Raw genomic sequence first — 20,819 nt, 5'->3', positions numbered from 1 at the left:
ATTAGCGATGGTAGTTAAGTGTCGATCACCCACCTTTTATTGTTTTTTTTTTTTTTTATAACCAAATTATAATATTATTGCAAATTGAAAAAAATTTTACTTAGCTTTAATAAATCTTAAATACGGTACCGACGAGTTTAACGATTTTCACGATTGGCTAGGTAAAACTATAGGCTTTAATCGTGATTATTCGGGGCCATTATTTATTAAAAGAAAAATATTAATATTAATATATTAAAGAATGTTATTGTGCTTAGAAAAATATTTGAATATAGTTGAAAGTGAGTGATTCCAGCTCCGGTTCCAAGTTCCAAAAATCGACGCTAAGAAACCGTCGCTAGTTTCACGCACGTGTAACTGTTACTAAAATTGTAACGCAGATGAAGCCATTTAGGGTTACCATATTGCTTATCAATAGCAATCGGCCATCTCCAACAATAGCGACGCATTTTTCAGTCGCATCGCCGAAAATTCTGTCGCAGCATAGACACAAAATGGCAAGTTTTTCGCCAAACCAATTGCGCCAATGCGCACGGTTTACGGGCACTGCTTGCACACCAGAAAAGGAGCAAAAGCTACGCGAACAAATCCACAGCGAACTGGCAAAAATCAAATACTGCAGCAATCCGACCTATGCCTGCAGCTTAATGCGCCTCGACGGCTACGAGTACTGCATTCGACACATTCTGCGTGATCCGCGTGCCAATTATCGTCAGTGCACCCATGTGTACCCAAATGGACGCAAGTGCGCCAATGCCGTTCCCAAATTGGATACCAAAAAGGAGCCGATTCTCACCACGCTCTGTTTCGAGCACAACCGTCAGACGCAGCTGCAAAAGACCCACCTATCCGTGGGTCGTCTGCGTAGTCGCGTCGAGACTAATGAGACGCTCCTCAATAGTCTGTCGCATCACGTGAATGTCGAGGACATCAAGCCGGAACTGCCCAAACCGGAGCCGGATGATGATGAAATCGATGTGGTGTCACCGCATGTGACGCCTTTTGGTGAGTGTGGGGCAACGTATGGAGGAAGATATCTCCTATCCCTTGCTTGTTGTTATGCCAATAAGTATTTTATTGTTAAAACTTGGCTTAGATCCGAGCATTAGCTACAAGAGGAGTCGGCCGGATCGTAACCATCTATTATAATCATAATCGAACTTCCTGCCTTTTTTCTCTCTTGCAGTCAATCAGGATCATACGAATTCCATACCACAAGTTGTGGCCAGTGTGCGCAAGCGTTGTCGTATTTTAGATTATGCCTCGGATAGCTCCAGTAATGACGAGGATCCGCCTTGCCTAAGGAATACGGCAAAAGATCTGGAGTTCTTTGAATCTGACTATGAGAGCGTCGATTCGGAGGAGGACGATCCGCTCAAGTAAGCCAATATAAACTACATATTACCATATGATTGTACTCAATTCTGGTTTAATTTGTAGGCATGCCGGCGTCTATACACGCGCGGAGGCTGTGCGTCTGTCTGAGCTGAAGCTGATCAAGTTGCAAGGCCTGTACCGCGATCAGATTACACACTTGCAGCATGTCTTGAAGCAGCGGCGGCGCAGCTATTTGCAGGACATACGTCGCGAGCGCGAAACATACTGTAATTTACAAAATTTACTTGCTATTCACATTGATATACATATAAATAATTGCAGGCAGCATTCACGACCAGCTCAAGGAGACGCCGCACGAGCGCAAACTGTATGAACAATTGAAGGCGTTGAATGGCTATCATCGTCGACAGGGCATGGAGGCGGTGCTCTATAAAAAGATGAAAGAGAAACGGGCACGCGACACTGTGCTACCCGCCAAGGCATCCAGTCAGCCCAAGTGCGTTTTTACCGAGGGCGGCGTCAAGTGTGGCGAACGCACGTTGCCCTGCTGCAAGCATTGTCGCAAGCATATACTCGAGGACAAGCGTCAGGTGTTGTATCGCGCCTGCGGCGTCGAGCGCAGCGGCGTGGTGTGCCAAGAGCCAGTCGCCAGCATACTCGAGGACTCGACATGTGTGCTGCATTTGAGCGTGGCGCCGGCCAAGCGCCAGTATATACAAAAGGTGCGTTAATTAGAGGCTGAGCCTAAATACTACTACCACAATATCCACTACCAATAGCACTATCCATAGCACTAGCACTAAAAACCAGAGCCTTCTACAACATTGGGCCCATACTAATTGCATATATACATACATTTAAACACAACAACATTCATACAACTCAACCTCACGATCGATTGCGATCGATTTATATCGATCTAGCCGCGCAGCATCCACACCTCCATTAGCTTGTAGTATATATATATATTATGTCTATATATATATACAACTATATATAGTATAGTCCTAGCTAGACATACATATGTAAGTATTTCGTAGCGTTTAATGAACAAAGCTTGTGATCAAAAAATTTGAATAAAATACCGACCTCTCATCCCCCCCTTCCCCTCCATAGTTTTATGAAGTGCCAAGCATACCGTCGATCGAAAGTATATTTGCGACTGGCGGCGGTGGCGGTGGCAGTGTGGATACTTTTATCGGTGACGGTGAACAAATTGATGAGTCTCTCGATTCGACGGGTACTCACAATGATCTATTGGATTTAACAAGTGGTATATTCGATTTTGATCATGATACCGCCGAAGATCTGGCTAATTCAATTGATCAAAATTATGCCATGTTACTTGATATGGACTGTAGTGAGCTGGGGCTGGGGCTCGAAGATCCATTTATGACCGATCGCAGCATTCTTTTCGAAAATCAAGATCAAATTTCCAATCCAGATGAAGCCACCTCAACCGATGCCATTTCAAATGAAAACTCCAATCCAAATGCCATGCAAAACGATCAGAATTTTGAATTTAATCAAACCGAGGGTGATATGTTGAATATTCTAGAAGGCATTGAACAGCTGCCCTGGTTCGATGCACTGCTCAACTAATTGAAATCATTAACTGCATGTACATTTCTAACATTTATCATCAACAAATTTGATATCGTCGAAAAACAATACTAATCCAAGTCAATTCTCATTCACAGAAATGCGAATCTGAGACAGAGGACGAAGAATCGTCTTCCACAAACGTTAAGCGTGAGATCAAGCAAGAGGCAAAGGAGCTAGACGCAAATAATTCTCTTAATATAACCACAGCACATGGCGAACACAATCCAAAGGATAAGATCAAGAACCTGGCCTAGTGCAATGTGTGTAGAATGGGATCGTAGCATATAGTCAAATTTTGACAACTTTTTATGTTTAGTTTAATGATGCAGCATGTCTTTTATGGAACTAGTTTGAAAACGCTTAATGTTTTATGAAAAAAAAATATATATGTACGTGTTTAATTGTTAGTTAAATGTTGAATTTGCAATTTGTATTTAATACTGCAGCGCGCCAATAAAACTATCGATATGGCGCGCATCTCTAGCTGACAGGGTGTTTCCATAGGCACCCTGTGCATGCACACAGTTTTTAGATTGGATGCCCGAATTATTGTTTATAATGTGCCGTTTTTCTAAATAAAAGCTGCTTGCTTAAGATTGGGACTTTAATACATTAGATACTACGTGAGCATGAGGCGTCACCTGCAGCTGGGCATTAAACAGGTATGTGAATTGATCATCTTTTGGAGCTGCTTTTTGAAATGGACTCAACTTTCAGCTAACCGCCGGTTACATCAATGGCCAATTATCGCCGCTGTCTGTGGCGGAGCAGGCGCTCCAGGATGCCGGCAGCCTGAAGACGTTGAATGCCTTTGTGTGCATCGCAGCCAAGCTGGCGCTGCAGCAGGCCAAGGAGTCGGCGCAACGCTATGCGGAACAGCGTTCCCTTGGAAGTCTCGATGGCGTCACCATAGCTATTAAGGATAATTTCTGCACCAGCGCAGTGCCCACAACGTGCGCCTCCCGGTAGCTATCTAAAGAACTGTTCCGACTAGTTCAAATATTGTTAAGCAAATGTTCGGTTACAGTATGCTGCAGGATTTTGTGCCGCCCTACGATGCGACTGTCTGTGCACGTTTGCGTGAAGCCGGCGCCGTTTTGCTGGGCAAAACGAATCTGGATCAATTTGCGATGGGCGCCGGCACGGTTGACTCCATTTATGGGCCAACCAAGAACATTTGGAGCGAGTCCTTCGCTGCGGACAATTGGCGCATAGCGGGCGGCAGCTCCGGCGGATCTGCGTCAGCTGTTGCAGCTGGTTTATGCTATGCGTAAGTATTTCTTTTTACAATTGTTTACATTTTGTTTGGTTCTCCCTAACCTCAAACTGTGCGACAAAAGAGAACAACTCGCGTATAGTTTTTATTTGCGTAATGCACGTCTAAAAACTGGCAGGCAAAACGTGATTTCGTGCCGAAATATGTTCGTTTATTTACGCACAGAAGACGCGTTCCAGCTGCGGGCAACAGCATTTTCCATTACATAACATTCGCTTACAAAACAAACTAAGGGTTAGAGCACTAATTGTTTAAATTATGATTTCCGTATCGCCGAGATCCTCGTCCGATGGCAGCACAATGCTAGCTGGGTCCACATAGTTGGGGCTAACCAGATCTAGGCCCGCCTGTTCGCGGCGACGCAGCTCCAAGAAGCCCTCGCGTTGTGCCCAGCTGGTCAGCTGTGTGTCGGGCAGATACGACCAGTAGAACGTGCCCCATACCAGGCAGAGTGTGACGGCAACGAAGAATGTTGAGTTTGTTGCTTTGCGATCCTCCGTTTCGGACTTATAGTCAAAGCCGTAGCTCATCCAGTTCTTCGGGCTGGGATTGGCAAAGTCCTCGGTCGTAACGCTGGCTGGCGCTGCGACAGTTTCATCCTTTTTGGGTGATGTTTTGATGCTGCGGGAGAATCGCAGCGTGGCCGCCTGGTTGAGCGCTGCGGAACGCTGCAGCGCTATGGCACGGCTGGTTAGGCGAAAGAGCGCAGACATCGCTTGGACACGCAACAAAATATTTGCAATTTCTCGTAAATGTTTTTAGTTTTGCGTTCGCTTTTGGCGCAGTGTGACCGTTTCACAGCTGTCAGCTGTGCAGCTATCGAAAGCAGCAAGGCAAGCGATATGTATTGATATCGAAAGTAATTACAAATGTTGCTTATCGATGTTTAATTATCGAAGTGTAACGGAAAAAAGTTGAATTCAATTAGTTTCATTTATACATTAAATTATTGTTTTTCTTGTTGCAGGGCAATTGGTTCGGATACTGGCGGATCTACACGAAATCCCGCCTCTTATTGCGGCGTCGTGGGCCTTAAGCCCACTTACGGACTTTGTTCGCGCCATGGCCTGATCCCGCTGGTCAATTCAATGGATGTGCCCGGCATATTGACGCGTTCGGTTAGCGATTGCGTTGAAGTGCTAAATACCATTGCCGGACCGGATGCACTGGATTCCACGACTATACGACAGCCATACAAGAAGCTCCAATTGCCAGAAGTTGAGCAAATTGATTTGCGTTCCCTGCGCATAGGCATACCCAAAGAATATCACTGCGATGGACTGTCCACCGAAGTGCTGGAAACCTGGACCAAGGTGGCCGATTTGCTAGAGTGCGCCGGCGCCAGTGTGAGGCAGGTATCACTGCCCCACACAGCGGCCAGCATATTCGTCTACTCCATACTGAATCAGTGCGAGGTGGCGAGCAATATGGCGCGGTACGATGGCATCGAGTACGGGCACCGTGCCGCCGATGAGCGCAGCACCGAGCAGCTATATGCCCAGACGCGTGCCGAGGGCTTCAATCAGGTGGTCAAAACGCGCATATTGACGGGCAACTTTTTGCTGTTGCGCAAAAACTACGATCATTACTTTGAGAAGGCGTTGCGTGTGCGTCGCTTGATTGCCGAAGACTTTGCCAAGGTATTTGAGGCGTCGGCAGCGAACGAGCAGGTTGACATACTGCTAACACCCACAACGTTAAGCGAGGCGCCGCTCTATAAGGACTTTGCGGCACTTAGCAATCGCGATCAGTGCGCTGTGCAGGACTTTTGCACACAGCCCGCCAATATGGCAGGCATTCCGGCTGTCTCGATACCCGTGCGTTTGTCCAAGGCTGGCTTACCGCTCAGCCTGCAGCTGATGAGCAACAGCCTCAATGAACAGCTGCTGCTGACTGTGGCTCGCTGGATTGAGGCTCAGGTGGAATTTGACTGTCTAGAAAGTTTGCAGCGGCATGCAGCGAGTTTGTGATTTGATAATAAAATAAAAAAACACTTCTTCCTTAAAGCTGATCGAACTAAGATATATTATAATTTTATATAGAACTAAGAATTGTATAATAAACTGAAAAACTATAATGAAACAAGCTTGGAATTTTGACTTGGCGGTTAAAGAAGCTTATGTTATCGATAACGTCTTATACGATAACAAACAGGATAGTTGTATCGATAGGTTAGCCATGTTTATCAAGTGATCTGGCAACACTGCGGCTATGACTAGCGAAACTAAATGTGCGGATTTAAAACAAATTCAGCGTCCCACATTACGCGGCTTGAGAAAATGTGCAAGTTGTGGCGCCATAAATGGCAGTCGTGCGCTCCTCTGCCGGAATACCACATGTCCGCAAAACAAGAATGTGCTTGATGGCGTGCAACTCGTCTGCCGGCGTGCCGGCTGTGCCATCTATTCGGTGCGCACCAAAGAACGGGATCCGGAGGCGCAGCCGCGCAATTTTGTGTGCATTGAGGATGTGACGCTGTCGCTGCAACCGAACGCGGCTGTGGTGTCCAGCAAGGCCGTTTGCTATGTGGATGCATGCAAGGCCGCCAACGATTGCCGGCACATAAAAGCCTGCCGCGAGGGTCACGATCAGATGCCCAAGGCGCAGGTGTACACGGTGTCGCGCGAGGTGCTCTGGAATCTAAACATCAGTCTGGAACAGAAGCAACAGCTCTGGCAGCAGTACAAGTCGGCCGAGGACCGTGAACAGCTGCCGGCGGTGCAGCGCCTAAACGCAACCACTTTTGTGGTCAAGTGCGAGTGCTCCAATACATTTCCAGCTGGGCAACTGCACGTGACGGCCCTTGCCAATGGACTGTCTACCAAGAAGGGCACATATGCGTGTGCCTGTCGCAAGCTAAAGATTATCGTGGAGCCGGACAACTCGCTGGTCATGCAGGACGAAATCTGTGACCATTTGCTGCTCGTGCTGGCCGGCATACTCAGTTCACCGCAGGGCAAAACAATCTATGGCAACTTTACGAAGAGCCTGCAAACGTTCTGGATGCCCGACAAGCTGGAGACGCCACTGGGCGAGGCCACGCACGACGATTTGCGCTTGAGCTTGAGCATCAACTTAAGCGGCGAGATTGATCCTGCCGAAGATATATACATATTTGACGATGAGTTCTGTGTGACAGACACGGATGTAAGCTTGCTGCAGCCAGCAAAAATGCACAATTATTATAAATACTTACATTTTTAGCTGCTGCCCATGCCGGAGGAGCTGTCGGACATCATTTACGATGTGAACACCACGCCATCTTCGAATAGCAATTGCAGCAATTTGGTCAACGACGCACAGCTCTTGTCGAATTTCGATATATACGCTGAGCAGCAGCAGGACCAACATTTGGAGCTGACTGATTGCAATATTGAGCTGATGGATCAGTATCAGCTGACCGACCAAATTGATTTGTGCAGCGACGATATTGAGCTGCCGCTGGTCGGCGAACCCTTCAACATCCTGGCGCCTCAGCCCATCTATACAAAGGCGCCGCCAGCGGCCAACAATCAGCTGCATGCCATAGAGCTGCCCACCATTGCGGTGGTCAAGAAGTCCGCCATCAAAGCTTCTGAAATTGTGGAGGAGGTCAAGACGCGCAAGCAGCCGCCGCTGCCGGCAAAGCGTGCGCTCATTGTCAATGAGCCGAACTGCAAAACTGCTGCGGCTGCTGAGGCTGTGGGCGTGGCTGTGGAGCCGGCATTGGCCTATCAGGCCTGGCTGGACTATGTGATAGAGCTGCTCAACGTATCCATCGAGCCGGATCCTGCGGCTATGCAGGCAGTTAACACGCGGCAGCTGCTCCAAAGTTTTCATGTTCACAAGGTGAGATTCGTGGTGTGTGTGATACCCTGCTGATTATAAGTCAGTACAAATAGTTGTATACATATCGAAAACATATATCTAATATTAGGATATTTCAGGAAACATTCTCGCACTTTAGCAAGAGCTTCAGTGCGGGCATCAAGCGGCGTCCCCTGCACCAGGTTGCAGTCATCGAAGCCGGCAGAAACAAAGGTCTTAGCAAGTATATTTGGCACTTTAGCGCCTCGCACACTGTGAAGCGCATCTTCAGCAGTCGCAATGTATGTCTTATCATATTACTTAATTCAGAAAACTAATTGATGTCTCTGTTCAAAATAGATCAGCTTGCAGCTGGAGCGCTGCTTTGAACGCCATGCAGATAGACATTTTGTGCCCTATGTGCGACAGACTTCCATGCAGACAGACGCACAGGGAAAACAGCGCTTGGTGCATACAAAACTGCGGCTTTTTATGGTTAAAATGCTCTTCGATGTCGAGCAACAGGTGCAAATTTTAACTGTTATCTAAAACTAGTCGCTAACATGGCTAAAATTATGAATTCGCTTCGTAAACCTGGCATTCCACATTAAGGAACTCAGATATTTGTTTGAGCCTGGACAATTTTGAATGAAACAACTTAATTTATATTAGAAAAATGTATGGTTAGGCTAAATTTCTTTTCAATTTAGGATCTAACCTGTCCGCTCTATTGAAATTTGTTAGGATTATTATTTGCTTATATATTTATATTCAAATACAATCTTCAAGTAGGGTTAGACAAAGACAGAAGACAAAATCAAAATGTATTCAAAAGATATCTTTTTCAATGTTCCAAAATGTTTGCCTTAAACAAAAATCGAAGGGCTTTTCTTGGCCAAGTGGAATGCCAGGTTGAAACGTTGTAACCTAAGCTAAGCCTTCAACAGTATCTTATAATACCCTGTAATTTCTTTGCTTGCAGATAAAAAGTGGTTTGTATATCTCCTGGCTGCCCGACGTGCTGCCGCGCAGCAGCTTTGGCCAAATGGATGTGGAATTCACGCTGCAAACACGCGCTCCGCTTTGAATGTGAGTGTGATTCGAAACAATTTAAATTAGATGTTCTTTATTTGTATTTCCATTCACTTTAGGTTTATAAGATTTCTTTTTGTTTTTCTCCTTTTTTTTTTTTTTTTGCTTGCATCCATATCAACTCTTCATTAGCTTATCCGTTAACTTAGGTGTACATAAACTTATATTTTTTGCTTTTTTTTTTTTTTGTTGTTTTCTTTCAATTTTCTGGTATTTCGAGATATTTGATCGCGCCACTCTTTGCTCTCTTTACTTGAAGAAGCGTTTGCTACTCTTTAAACTTGCTTTACTTCATTTGCTGCACTTCTACGCTTCTCTCTCTTAACTGTTTATCCTCGTTTGCTGCTACTCTGTAATTCCCTTTTAAAACTATGGGCTTCGCTTCCCTTCGCTTTATGCTTAGCTCTAAAATCGTGGGTTATGCTTACTTCGGTTTTCGCTACATTTCAGCTTTTTTACTAAACTGTTTTTTTTTTTTTGGTTTTTTTTTCTTTTTAATATTTTTGTATACGTTTTTATACGCTTAAGTTTGACATTCATCACATTTATAAATTGCATAACACCGTCAATTAGATAATATATATATTTATATATATATTAATTATATGATTTGTGAAGGTAGTTAGTCTTGGAAAGGTTTCCTTGCTCGAGAAGTGTGTGCAGTTTTTTTTCTTCTTTTTTTCTTTCGAATATTTTTCTTTTCTTTTTTTAGTTTTTTTCGGCTCTTTTCTTCACATTGGCTGGGAATATATAATCCAGGCCAGATGCTGTCAAGATTGTTTGGCTGTCATTTACAAATTCATTCATTCATTCAATTAATATTTTCGTTTTTTTTTTTTGTGTTTAGTTTAATAATACATACATTATGTTTAACTAAGAACTACTTTGTGTTTTCATAGTTAAAATGCTTTAGTTATCGTTTAGTTTTTCGAAAATAATATGGGCTTTTCGTATATTACAGATGAAGCATTCTAGTTTTGCCTTTTTTGTTTTTGTTTTTTTTTTTTTAAGTTATGAGAATTTACAAGCCTTCTATATATGTAGAACGTTTCTTAATACAAGTGCCTAGAGTTTTGCATAGATCTATTACAAAGAAAATCATTTCAAAAATTGGTCGTTAGGTTAAAGGTTTTTTTTTTTGTTTTCTTTACTTTTCATCTAGAAATGCAGCGAAATAACAGAGTAGGGATACGATTTCTTTTTAATAATGATATCTATTAAATGTATTTTGCCAAGAACTGAACTTGAAGTTTTGGTATACCCGAAATCGAAAGCAATTTGATTGAAATCAAGCTTAGATACAATAATGCATAATTAATATAGACAGTTGTAGAGCTGCGCTTAAGATAAAGTTTACAAAAAACCAGTCTTTAAAACATTATGTTGTTTATCAGTAAATACATATACATAAACATTCGTAAATGTATAAATCCTAAATCTGGCTTAAATCCGAATGTGAATGTGGCGTGCGCGAAGCATAACTGTTTACGCTTTACGGATTATACATACATATATATAGGTATATATACTTTTTTTTTCAAGCGGACTTGCTCCATGCTATATACTATATATATAGTTTTATGCTTGTGTAATCCATGGATTCCATTTTTAGACTGGAACACACAAGCGTTCGATTTTGAATCTGTACAAAATGGCATTGGATCATTTGAGGGGAAACACCCTGTGCTCATATTTTTCTTTTTTTCAAATCTTAATGCTGGTGCAATTTTTTCTCATGCTTACATTTAAGAAAAACAATTTTCAATATTTTTGCAGATTTTCTCTTTTCTATTTTGTTTTTGTTTTTGTTTTCCACGCGAATTTCTATTTTAGTAATACTTTGCCTGCGCTACGATTTACACACAATTAGTTCTTAAATACTAAACGCTAAGCAATTTCTTCTTTTTCTTTGCAATGTTTTTTTTTTTATTTATTTTTTTTTTTACAATATTTATAGCGTGAAGAGCCGGTTGACAGCTCGCCTTAAGCCAAGTTATTTTTCTCATTCTTTCTACAACTACGAGGCGTACATATATTTACATTTGTGATGTGCCCGTGTGTGTGTGTGCCTGTGTGTGTGTGTTTTACATCAATTGTTTTTATTTAATTTTATTTATTATTATTATTTTTTTGGGGGATTTACAGTGATGCGGTGCTTGCTTAGGTGCTTCGAATAAATTTGAGAAAATATTTCTTGTGCCTTTGAAAATACATATATGCATATTATATATATATATATATATGTAAAGATCTAGACATGACATTATCTACATATATGTATGCAAAATTTGTCGTAAATATGTTAATTTTCCTCTCTATTAAATTCGCATAATTTTCGCTACGTTTATTTTTGTGTATTTCTTGTTTTTTAAGTTTCAACACGTTTGAAATCGTTGTGTAGAATTTTGAGCAGAAAAAAAACAGTTAACAGATTGTAGGACGGATATTGAATCAATTTAGCAAACAATATGACAATATTTAACGGTAAACTGACCTTATATAAGAACCTGATTTCAACTCAATATTTCGAGCATGGCACAAACTTTCGATTTACTCGTACATAAAAACTAATTCATTAAATTTAACAAATTGAGGGCAATTTCGTCGTATTTTAATTTGTGTATGCTTTTTTTTTTTCATTTTGTGCGTTTAACTACATTTAAACATTATTATGATATATATTTATATTTAAATATATTTAATCATGTGCCTTGCTGCTAGTTTTTACTTATTTGTCTATTTTATGTGATTTGCTTGCGACTACGTTTGAATACAATATAAATTGAAATTAAATTAAACATTGAACATTAATAAGCGATTGATTGTGTGTGTGTTTCTTTATAACAGGATTTGTTAAGGACTCGAAAAGATATTTAAAACAATATATGGGTAAAAAGAAGAAGAACGCGCACAGCAATAAATAAATGTTAAATAATATGTAAAATAGGTTTAAGGACGCGCTTCATAAAACTAGGCAAATGTTTACAATAATTATATATTTAATTATGTTAAATTTTGTAATAATAATTATATATATATATATATTTATATGTATATTTAGATTTAGTTGTATTTATATGCTAGCATTTATAAAATGATTTTTTGCAATTAATTTGTAACATTAAATCTAAGCTACAATATCTAAATTTTGAGCATCTGTGACTGCTGCCGGTTGTTGCAGGTTGTTGTTGTTGTTGTTGCACAATGTTGTTGTCGTCGTCGTCGTTGTTGTTGTTGTTGCAGGTTGCAGCAATTCATCAACATGCGTGGGTGGCAGCAGGCAGTTGGCATTATCCGATTGTTGTTGTTGTTGATGCGTGTTGTATTGTTGTTGCAGTTGCGTTTGTTGTTGCATCAGCGCGAGCATTTGTTGTTGTTGATGCAGTTGTTGTTGTTGTTGTTGTTGGGCCATTTCATCAGCATTAAGAGCAACAATTGGCGGCACATCAGCAGCATTATTAGTAACAGTGGTAAAATTAGCATTAGTATGGGTTAGATCAGTTGTAGGTGTTGTTGCAGTTGTTGGTGTTGTTGGTGTAGGAATTGTTGTAGTTGTTGTTGTTGTTGTTGGATTGTGCATGTCATTGCTGGGTGTGGGTGTGATGGATGATGGAGCAACTGTGGGTGGTAACAATGATGAGATGGGCAATAAGCTAGAATTAGTATTTGTTGTATTTGTGTTTGTTGTTGTTGTTGTTGCAGTTGTTGCAGTTGCAGTTGTTGTTTCAGTTATTGTTTCTGTTGCATGACTATGACTAATGAGATTTGATTGTGTGTGCTGCTGCTGCGGCTGCGATTGTTGTTGTTGCTGTTGTAGCTGTTGTGTTTCGTGTTGCATTTGCAGCTGCAGCAGCTGTTGTTGCTGCTGCTGTGCCAGCAGCAACTGTTGCTGTTGTTGGTGTATGACATTACCATTGCTGCATATTTTGCTATAGAGATCCGGCGTGGCCGTTGTCACATCCTCGAATTCGGTGCGCAGCGCGGTGCGCTTCAATAAACTGAGATTGCCAGGCAAATAGGACAGAATATTATAGATGAGACGTATATCCTCGCTGGAGGTCCACACGCCGGGTCGCTTGTTATGATATAGCTTGGCATACTGATACACATTCGCCGTATTGCAGTACTCCATCTCGATGGCCAGCGAGGAGATGGCACAGAAGGTGCACGCCTGTGCGCCGCCATATCTAAAAAAGGATTGCTTGGATTAGAGGATCAACATCAGGCTAAGGATTCACTTTGGCTCACCTGTCGACAACCACAATTGGTCCGTTGCGATAATCGTTGCAGCGTTCGTGCACATCGACTATGAAATCGTAGATGCTGTTCGGATTGGACATCTCCGGCCAGCTGGGGCAGTGCAGCATCTTGACGCTCAGCTCGTAGTCGTCCTGTATGGATTGTATGACGAAATCGCGGCTGACGTAGTCGCTTTTGTTTGTCTTGTTCAGGAATTTGACGCGATAGTAATCGCTCTCGATGGGCGTGGCCTCGTCCGGCCAGAACTGCGCAAAGTTCTGTAAGAGAAAGTAAGCGTTTGTCAGAGATTTGTCTTTGTTGAAGCTGTTGCTCAGCACACTCACAATATCATCCAGCGAGGAGAGCAGGACAATGGTCTGCGCATTGTGGTCCCAGACCATTTGCCAGAAATCCTTTATCGTGTGCGTCATCGGATGTTGAGTGACAATAAAGTCGCGCAGACGCCGGAAGCCGTGCAGCCAGGATGCATTGATATAGTCGCTGCCATCCTCGCCGGGCTTGGGTGTTAAATGCACACGACTGCCCTCGATGGGAAAGATGGCGCCGCGATTCTTGATCGAGTTCACCTGCTTCATGGCGGAGGCGATGTGTATGTCCTTTGTCTGGAATTGTATGATATTCTTGTACTGCTGCTCCAAGTAGGGTGTACAATTCTTGAGCTCCTCGATTTGCTCGGCCGGCAGATTGGTCTCGCCGGAGGCGATCGCCTCCACCAGGGCGTCGTGCAGGAATATATACTGCTCCTCGGTCTGGACGAGGAAATTGCGCTGGGCGCGTATGTGACGCAAAAAGCCAAACACATTGACAATGGACTTTTGCTGGATCTGCTTCAGCATGGCGTCCAGGACAATGTAGGTGCCAGTGCGACCGACGCCAGCGCTGATGGAGAAATAGGAAAAAATGGATTACAATAAGCCGCTGTCAAGGAGGAGGAGCTTCTGCTCGCTGACTTACCTGCAGTGGACGACTATGGGACCCGCCTCGGCGGGATTGGCAGCCGAGGATTTCTTGATGAAGTTCAGCACGGGCAACGGATGATCCGGTGTGCCATGATCCGGCCAGTTCGTATAGTGATATTGATAGACAAGTTTCTCCAAATTACACTGCTTCTTCTTCTTTAGCTGTGGAAACGAAATGGGAATCAAATAACGACACCGAAGCTATTGGAGCTACTCACCTTCAGATGCTTAATTTGGAGCGTGCGCACCGTGTAGGTGGACATGACTTCCTCCTCGACAAGCTTGACCTGTATAACGCCATAGGTCTCCACGCCATCCTTGGGCCAATACATATCACACTTGCGCCGGCCGCGCTCCACCAAATTGGTGATCATCACGATAATGGCCACGCGCTGCTCCCAGATCATGCGCCAGAAGCAATCGAAGGTATCCGGCAACGGGCCCTGGGTGCCAATGAAGGCGTGCGCCTTCTGATAGCCATCAATGAAATTGGCATTGATATAGTCCAGATTCTTTTTCTGACCCGGCGTGGGATGCAAATGCACGCGACTGTGATCGTCTACAGGAGCAAGAGCAAGAGAAGTGTGTGTGAGTCATATGTTGAATACCCTGTAATTACGTGTACTTACAAGCTGTTATGTTCAGATAGCGATTCTTGCGCTTGTTCTCCGGATGCTGCGAGTGCTCACAGGCCAGATCGTCGCTGATGCACTCGTTCTGTATGGCCTCATATTCCCGGCTAAAGCCAATATCCCCATCCGCATGCAGCGAGGCCACGTGCTTGGCAAACTCATTTACCGGCACCGCAGCGCGTATTTCATCGCCAATCTTCACAGGCACCTCCCAGTCCACCTGCGGGGCATTCGGATGATGCGGCGGATCGTCCAGATAGTAGTAGGCCGCATGGAAGCACTTTCTGCTGAAATAAGTGAAACCACAAAGAGGTCGAATGTTAATTCTTTGCTTAAAATTAGATATCGGATATATGTAGTACTTATATGGAGCTGGAAGTTGAGGCTAGGTTAAAGTTTATCGAAGGCATTATCATAATTGAAGCAGGCACTTTGAAGCCCATAAAACATATATGTACATATACTAGATCAGGATTTGGACTTCAGTTGAAAAGCTCAAAAGAAAAATCTTCAAATGATTTGGTAAATTGGGTTTCTTTAGTTTGTTTGAAAAGGGAAAGATATCTTTTTATATATCATGTCAAATGTTTGTTACTCCACATACAACAAGGTTAACTCTCTTAGGCGGACAGCGAGCGTTTGTTAATGTTTGTCCGCTCAAGAGGTGTGTCCGCCTAGTAAAGGGAGTTATGGTTGTGGTCTGACTTAGAATAGTTAAACAGATTTTAACAGATTAAGAGATTAAGGAAGGATTGAAAGTTTTTACTGTAAGGATCTATATTCCTATATTCCAAGTACTTTTATATCAACCGTATTCAGGCCGAAGAATAGCTGCCTTTTCTTCGAGCAATTCAAGCACTCGCAATGCCAACAAAAATTCTGTGAAAAACAAGCAACTAGCCCCGTTTTTCAAGCTGTCCACTTAAATGAAAAGAAATACATATATATTATATATTTTTTTATTATTGGTCAAGCGCCAAGAAAGGAGCTCGGCAAACAGAGAATTCAAGTATCAGGCAGCAGCACAAAAGCGTACTTAGCGAGTATTTGGAATTAGTTGGAAATTGTTGGAAATGGCATGAAATTATGGAAAAGCAGGTGTCAGGTGAGCTCAGTGGGTGGAAAATGCAGAAGATGGTGGAGGAGGGGGAGGGGGGGTGAGTAGCTGGAGTGGCACTCAATGTGCTCAACGCGCTTTTAACTAAAATCAAAATGCATAAATAATACGGCTGGCCGGAGAGGGGCGGGAAAGGGAGAGGGGGGAGGGGAGGGGGAGGGAGAGTGTGCCGCTGCAGCTGAAGGACACGCCCTAAGACTGTGGGCGGTTGGTCAACATTAACGGTATTTAGCTGCAGCGAAGCATAAACGAATTTTATTTACATATTTCTTTTGGAATTTTTTTTTTTTTTTTTTTTGAATGGCAACTGAAACTCTCGCTGCAAATCTTGTTGAGTGACAATGCTGCAGCTGCAGGTGAAGTGCAGCTGACGCAGGTTCATTCAACAAAATTTGAATGGCAATTGCAGTTGCTTACAAATTGAGGTTAAGTTTTCTAATTGGCCAAAGCGATTACAAGGAGCAACAACTTTTGCCTCACTGAAAACCCTATCTACATATATATGTATATAGAAAGCAAGTTTGTTTAACTTTTACGAACTTGTTGTGAGCTGTTGGTTTTTTTTTTTAGAAAATTCCCGTGCTAGGCCTGCCAGATATTTCTGTCAGCCCTTATTGGTTACCCAAGAGCGCGATTTGCCTTTGTGTGTTGAGTCTTATCTCAGAGAACTGAGAAGGTTGCTTGCATGGCTAATGTGCAATATTGTTGCTAAATACCATTATTATCGCGATATTAATGATAATAACAATATTTATTGATCAGTTTGTCAATCGATTAGGCGCTTCCTTGCTTGCTCTTCTGCAATCTTCATATTTATACATAAGCGTTGCCACCTGATAAGGAATTGCCCACGCTTGTGACGTCACTAATTCCAACAGAAAAAGGTACTTTAAGGTACTTTTTTCGTCTGCAGCTTTACGGTAGCTAAGAGAAAATTGCCCGGGCAGCGGGTCAAATGAATAAAAGTCTTGTCTAATTTACCGTTTGACCAAAATTAGTTTCTCTTCAAATCTCTCGTGTTTCGATTGCTGCCAAATCTTTTGAGAGCACATGTTAAGCAACCTTCTAATTTTTTTTTTTAATCTTTTATTGCCTGTGAAGTGGGAACAGATTGTAAGAAAAGATTGCTGAAAGAATTATCGCAAAATTGCATTTACTAAACACAAAATGTGCTTTAAAAACTGATTTATTTTAAAACCTTTGTTTTCTTTTTTCAAGGTGTAAACTCTGGATATTGTAATGCTATTTTGGATTCTCGGTTTTGAGTGTCTCATGGAATTCGCCGTGCCCAACTTAACTATGTCATCAATAGATATCCTAATGTGCATAAATCCTGTATTTATTTAGATTGGGAGTATTTCCATAAACACTTTGTATCCAAACATAAAATGAACAGTTCAGCAGCTTTTCTCGAATGAGAAACGTAAATGTTGATGGCCTTAGCAATACGCCAAAGTATCTTTGAGTAGCCAATAACTTTATCAGTCGTTAAAGCGCTTATCAACCACATGGAACAACAATAACAAGAGTGTGCTTGTGGAAACTGACCGACTAGGAACTACCCTGAACCCAGCATCGAGATGACAATTATTCTACAGTTTACTGCACCCTGGGAACAGTTCGTTGGCAATCCCCACAGTGAGAATGTAATAGAAAGGCGACAATTGGCACAAAGTATTTAATTGTGACGGAGGGATATGCAGTTGTTGATGCTGCTTAAGAATATGTCAATTTGTATGATTGCTATAAAAACATTAGGAAAACAACATTCTACCCTTTAAAACCATTCACAATGAGTTCAGGGTACAGTTATGGCAACAATAATATTTAACAGGCGCATTTTAAGATGCGAAATAACACAGACAACGTTCGAGTTTATTTTGTTTTTCTAGGCATAACTTTAAGATACACACACACACATGCATATGTACACTTGTATATGTGAATTTTGTTATTCAATGCCGTTGTATGTTGATCTCGTTGTTGTTGTTTTTTTATGGTCTGCTATTACGCACCAAATATTTATTATAGTTAAATACATATATTATAAGCGCAGTCACGATGTTCGTAAATCATAAAAACTAGTCATTTACGACCCTTTAAACTAGGTACGCATACGTATATATAATACACAATTAAATAGCTCGTAAACTTTCTGAGAAAAAAAACTGTTACATTTTTAATGTTTTCCCACTTTTCTTGTTGTTGATTTCTTACTTAATAAACAAATCAAAAACACATTTGAAAGCTTTGATTTATGTTCAATAATTATAGGGCATACACCTGTTGTTATATAAGTATATATATTTTCTTCTGTTATTTAGTTTAGTTTAAGTGCTTTTTCAGCTGACTTTGTTTTTGACGAGCTTACAGTTAACTGTTTCAAGGCTGCAAAGCGGTTTTTCACCAGATTTAACGGTTCTTAATTCATATAATAACTGAACCTTGAACCGATTCAGTTTCCCTGCAGCTAAACCTGAACTAAACTATATATATATTGTATTTTTGTGAGAAACAAATATATGAATATGCAAGCAATGGATTATTCAGCCCAAAAATGGGCGAGCCCCGCACCGAGCCCTAAACAGTTAGGGTATTCTAATTTTGTTATCAATTATGTAACGCATATAGAAAGACATATTCGAGCCCATCTTGATTTGATCAATAAATCGTGCAGCTTCACAAATCGCCTCGCCAGCTGCCTAAAAGGGTATTAAGTGTGCGGCGTGCCGAAGAAAAGCGTTTTTTTTGGCCTGTTGTAAGCACAGCTTTTAGTTAGGGTATTGCTGCGTGCGACTTGGTTACATTTCTTTTTGCTTGGTTTCTTTTGTCAACATCCGTTTTGTTTATTTATTTCTTATGCTTTTGGCAGCGTTTCAGTTCTACAATTGTTGTTGTTGCGGTTCATTTGCTATGCATTCTTGTTGTTGATTGTTTTTGTCATAAAGTTGATCGGCAGATTCCGTTATCCCCCCACCCCATCCCCACCATTTCCACAAGACTTATGCCCGGCACACGTGAGTGGGAAAGAAACTTACGTAAACCAATTTCCACGTTGCGATTTGCGGCGTACCAGCGGCGTCGCTGCCGACGCCGACAGCGGCGTTGTGCTGCTGCGACGCTTTTCCCCGCCAGCTGCTGACATGCTGCTCATAACGATGATCGCTCAAAATGTGGGCGGGGCGAGGCGAGGCAGGTAGACAAAGCTTTGTTCTCAGCAAAGTTAAAATTGCATTGCACTTGTTGCGCCGTCTGTTTGACCCCCTTGTTGTTGTTGTTGTTGTTGCTGCTGCACACTTTTATGTACACAGAGAAAATTACGTCATATTGGCAACTGGGTGCGCAGTCGAGGGGCAGCCGCTCTGTCGCCAGGCACTTGCAAAATTATCTAGTACGCAATTGGCGCACACACACGCACGCACACATATAAACAACACATACACGCGCACAGCTGTAATGTAAAAGCTAGACAACAAAACAAAAAGGAACAAAACTGACGGCTTATCGTGCCTTTTTTTTATGTTCTCTGCTTTGATAAGCACTGTTGTGGCTGTTGTTGTTGCTCTCTTTCTCTCTCTCTATTGCTCACGCGCGCATTTAACTACGGCAGATTCATGCACACCCTTCGCTCACTTGTTGATCGCGCGGTTCGATTATCAAAACGCAACTGAAATGCCAATTGACAGCTGGAGCAGCTGTACGCGCCATAGCAGCGCTCACACTGTTAATGTTAAACTCAATATGTTATGTACTCTCTTGATCTCTGTTAGAGCGCGCGAGTGAGAGAGCTTTGGTCAGCTGTCAACACAAACAGCTGCGTGTGATAAGACACGCATGTAACAGCGAGCTTACAGCGCCTAGTTTTTAATGTTGTCACTCTTCGCTGCAAATGTGCTGAGCGAGAGTAGTTTTTAGTAGTTTTCTGTTATTTTTTAAAAAAATACCGGGCACAAGAAGTTCCCAGCTTGGGCACTTTCTGTTATTGCTTGAATTAAATACTGGGTACAAAAGTAAGCCCTATGTTACTTATGTTAACTTTAACATAAATCAAGCAATTAGGAAAACAATTTGAAAATCATTAAATAGAGCATTATGAGCAATAGATAAATGTTTTGTTTGGGGTTAAAGTTTCTAATAACTTTTGTCAGTAATAGCTGAAAGAAAAGCAGAAGTGAATGCCAAGTTAAAGTTGAAAAACTTTCAGCAGGAGTTCACTAAAGACTTAGAAAAATATATCTTAAAAATAATAATAATGGGATACCCGCACACTGAGCGAAGCTGACGAAGTGAAATCTTATACGGTTATATATTTAGCTTTGGCACAAGGGTTTCACACACAAAGACCTGAGCTTAACTTACCTTACCCCATTATTGACCCCAGCCCCATTTCCGCCCCCCTCCCACCACACGTGCTTCTAATATTTCTGCTCAACAACAAAAGGCTGGGCCAAAAAAAAAAAATGAGTTGCGCATACGAAGCCAAAACAATTTCTTGCCAACATTTGTTGTTTTTATTTTGCCGGGGCCAAAGGCAAAAGTTGGCGGAAAAACTCTACGCCTGACCCCGTATACACACACACACACACACACGCACTCACATGAGGGCATGGGGCCAAATAAAGCCCGCAAAACAATGTTGCCAAACTGTATAAAACATGAAACTACCAACAGGGAGAGAGAGAGAGAGAGAGGGAGAGAGAGAGAGAGACATACATATGTATGTGTATTTGTGGGGCGAAAGTTTTTCCATTTTT

At 42.1% G+C, this 20,819-nt stretch overlaps 5 protein-coding genes across 8 annotated transcripts in view; 3 read left to right on the top strand and 2 right to left on the bottom strand.

Moving 5' to 3' along the window:
• The first annotated feature begins 411 nt into the window (after nucleotides 1-411).
• On the top strand, nucleotides 412-3,346 carry LOC115763994 (KAT8 regulatory NSL complex subunit 2). 2 transcript variants are annotated; one of them, XM_030706811.1, is made up of 6 exons: nucleotides 412-1,005; nucleotides 1,187-1,379; nucleotides 1,441-1,604; nucleotides 1,660-2,060; nucleotides 2,455-2,959; nucleotides 3,039-3,121. In XM_030706811.1, the coding sequence occupies exons 1-5, from the start codon at nucleotides 495-497 to the stop codon at nucleotides 2,938-2,940; spliced, it is 1,755 nt and encodes a 584-aa protein (XP_030562671.1). In that variant the 5' UTR covers nucleotides 412-494; the 3' UTR covers nucleotides 2,941-2,959; nucleotides 3,039-3,121. The 2 variants fall into 2 exon arrangements, with proteins under 2 accessions (XP_030562671.1, XP_030562672.1); XM_030706812.1 differs by lacking the exon at nucleotides 2,455-2,959 and having other exon boundaries at nucleotides 417-1,005; nucleotides 3,039-3,346.
• Nucleotides 3,347-3,459: 113 nt separating this feature from the next.
• On the top strand, nucleotides 3,460-6,260 carry LOC115763995 (glutamyl-tRNA(Gln) amidotransferase subunit A, mitochondrial). Its single transcript, XM_030706814.1, has 4 exons — nucleotides 3,460-3,605; nucleotides 3,661-3,908; nucleotides 3,971-4,213; nucleotides 5,187-6,260. The coding sequence occupies exons 1-4, from the start codon at nucleotides 3,573-3,575 to the stop codon at nucleotides 6,187-6,189; spliced, it is 1,527 nt and encodes a 508-aa protein (XP_030562674.1). The 5' UTR covers nucleotides 3,460-3,572; the 3' UTR covers nucleotides 6,190-6,260.
• LOC115763996 (NADH dehydrogenase [ubiquinone] 1 beta subcomplex subunit 11, mitochondrial) lies at nucleotides 4,349-5,011 on the bottom strand. The gene has a single exon (XM_030706815.1). The coding sequence runs from the start codon at nucleotides 4,930-4,932 to the stop codon at nucleotides 4,471-4,473; it is 462 nt and encodes a 153-aa protein (XP_030562675.1). The 5' UTR covers nucleotides 4,933-5,011; the 3' UTR covers nucleotides 4,349-4,470.
• Nucleotides 6,261-6,430: 170 nt separating the features above from the next.
• Nucleotides 6,431-12,108, top strand: LOC115764204 (uncharacterized protein C2orf42 homolog). Its single transcript, XM_030707093.1, has 5 exons — nucleotides 6,431-7,366; nucleotides 7,424-8,047; nucleotides 8,146-8,307; nucleotides 8,366-8,530; nucleotides 8,988-12,108. The coding sequence occupies exons 1-5, from the start codon at nucleotides 6,431-6,433 to the stop codon at nucleotides 9,090-9,092; spliced, it is 1,992 nt and encodes a 663-aa protein (XP_030562953.1). The 3' UTR covers nucleotides 9,093-12,108.
• Nucleotides 12,109-12,178: 70 nt separating this feature from the next.
• LOC115763992 (tyrosine-protein phosphatase 99A) overlaps nucleotides 12,179-20,819 on the bottom strand; it is a 156,207-nt gene continuing 147,566 nt past the window's right edge. Inside the window, exons 12-18 of one of the 3 annotated variants that reach the window (XM_030706809.1) lie at nucleotides 14,946-15,235; nucleotides 14,535-14,875; nucleotides 14,312-14,478; nucleotides 13,681-14,236; nucleotides 13,346-13,614; nucleotides 13,010-13,284; nucleotides 12,179-12,262 (exon numbers count right to left, since the gene is read on the bottom strand). In XM_030706809.1, coding sequence (XP_030562669.1) covers nucleotides 12,225-12,262; nucleotides 13,010-13,284; nucleotides 13,346-13,614; nucleotides 13,681-14,236; nucleotides 14,312-14,478; nucleotides 14,535-14,875; nucleotides 14,946-15,235 — 1,936 coding nt within the window. In that variant the 3' untranslated portion in view covers nucleotides 12,179-12,224. Of the gene's footprint in view, nucleotides 13,285-13,345; nucleotides 13,615-13,680; nucleotides 14,237-14,311; nucleotides 14,479-14,534; nucleotides 14,876-14,945; nucleotides 15,236-19,103; nucleotides 19,703-20,819 lie in introns of those variants that run through there. The other 2 variants (XM_030706810.1, XM_030706808.1) reach the window with 2 other exon arrangements.

Source organism: Drosophila novamexicana, unplaced genomic scaffold (genome assembly GCF_003285875.2).
Source record: "Drosophila novamexicana strain 15010-1031.04,08,12 unplaced genomic scaffold, DnovRS2.1 tig00000817-arrow-arrow-pilon, whole genome shotgun sequence".
In the NCBI taxonomy this organism is placed as follows: Eukaryota; Metazoa; Arthropoda; class Insecta; order Diptera; family Drosophilidae; genus Drosophila; species Drosophila novamexicana.
Note: the sequence above shows the minus strand (reverse complement) of the source record. Positions and strands in the feature narration are given on the sequence as shown.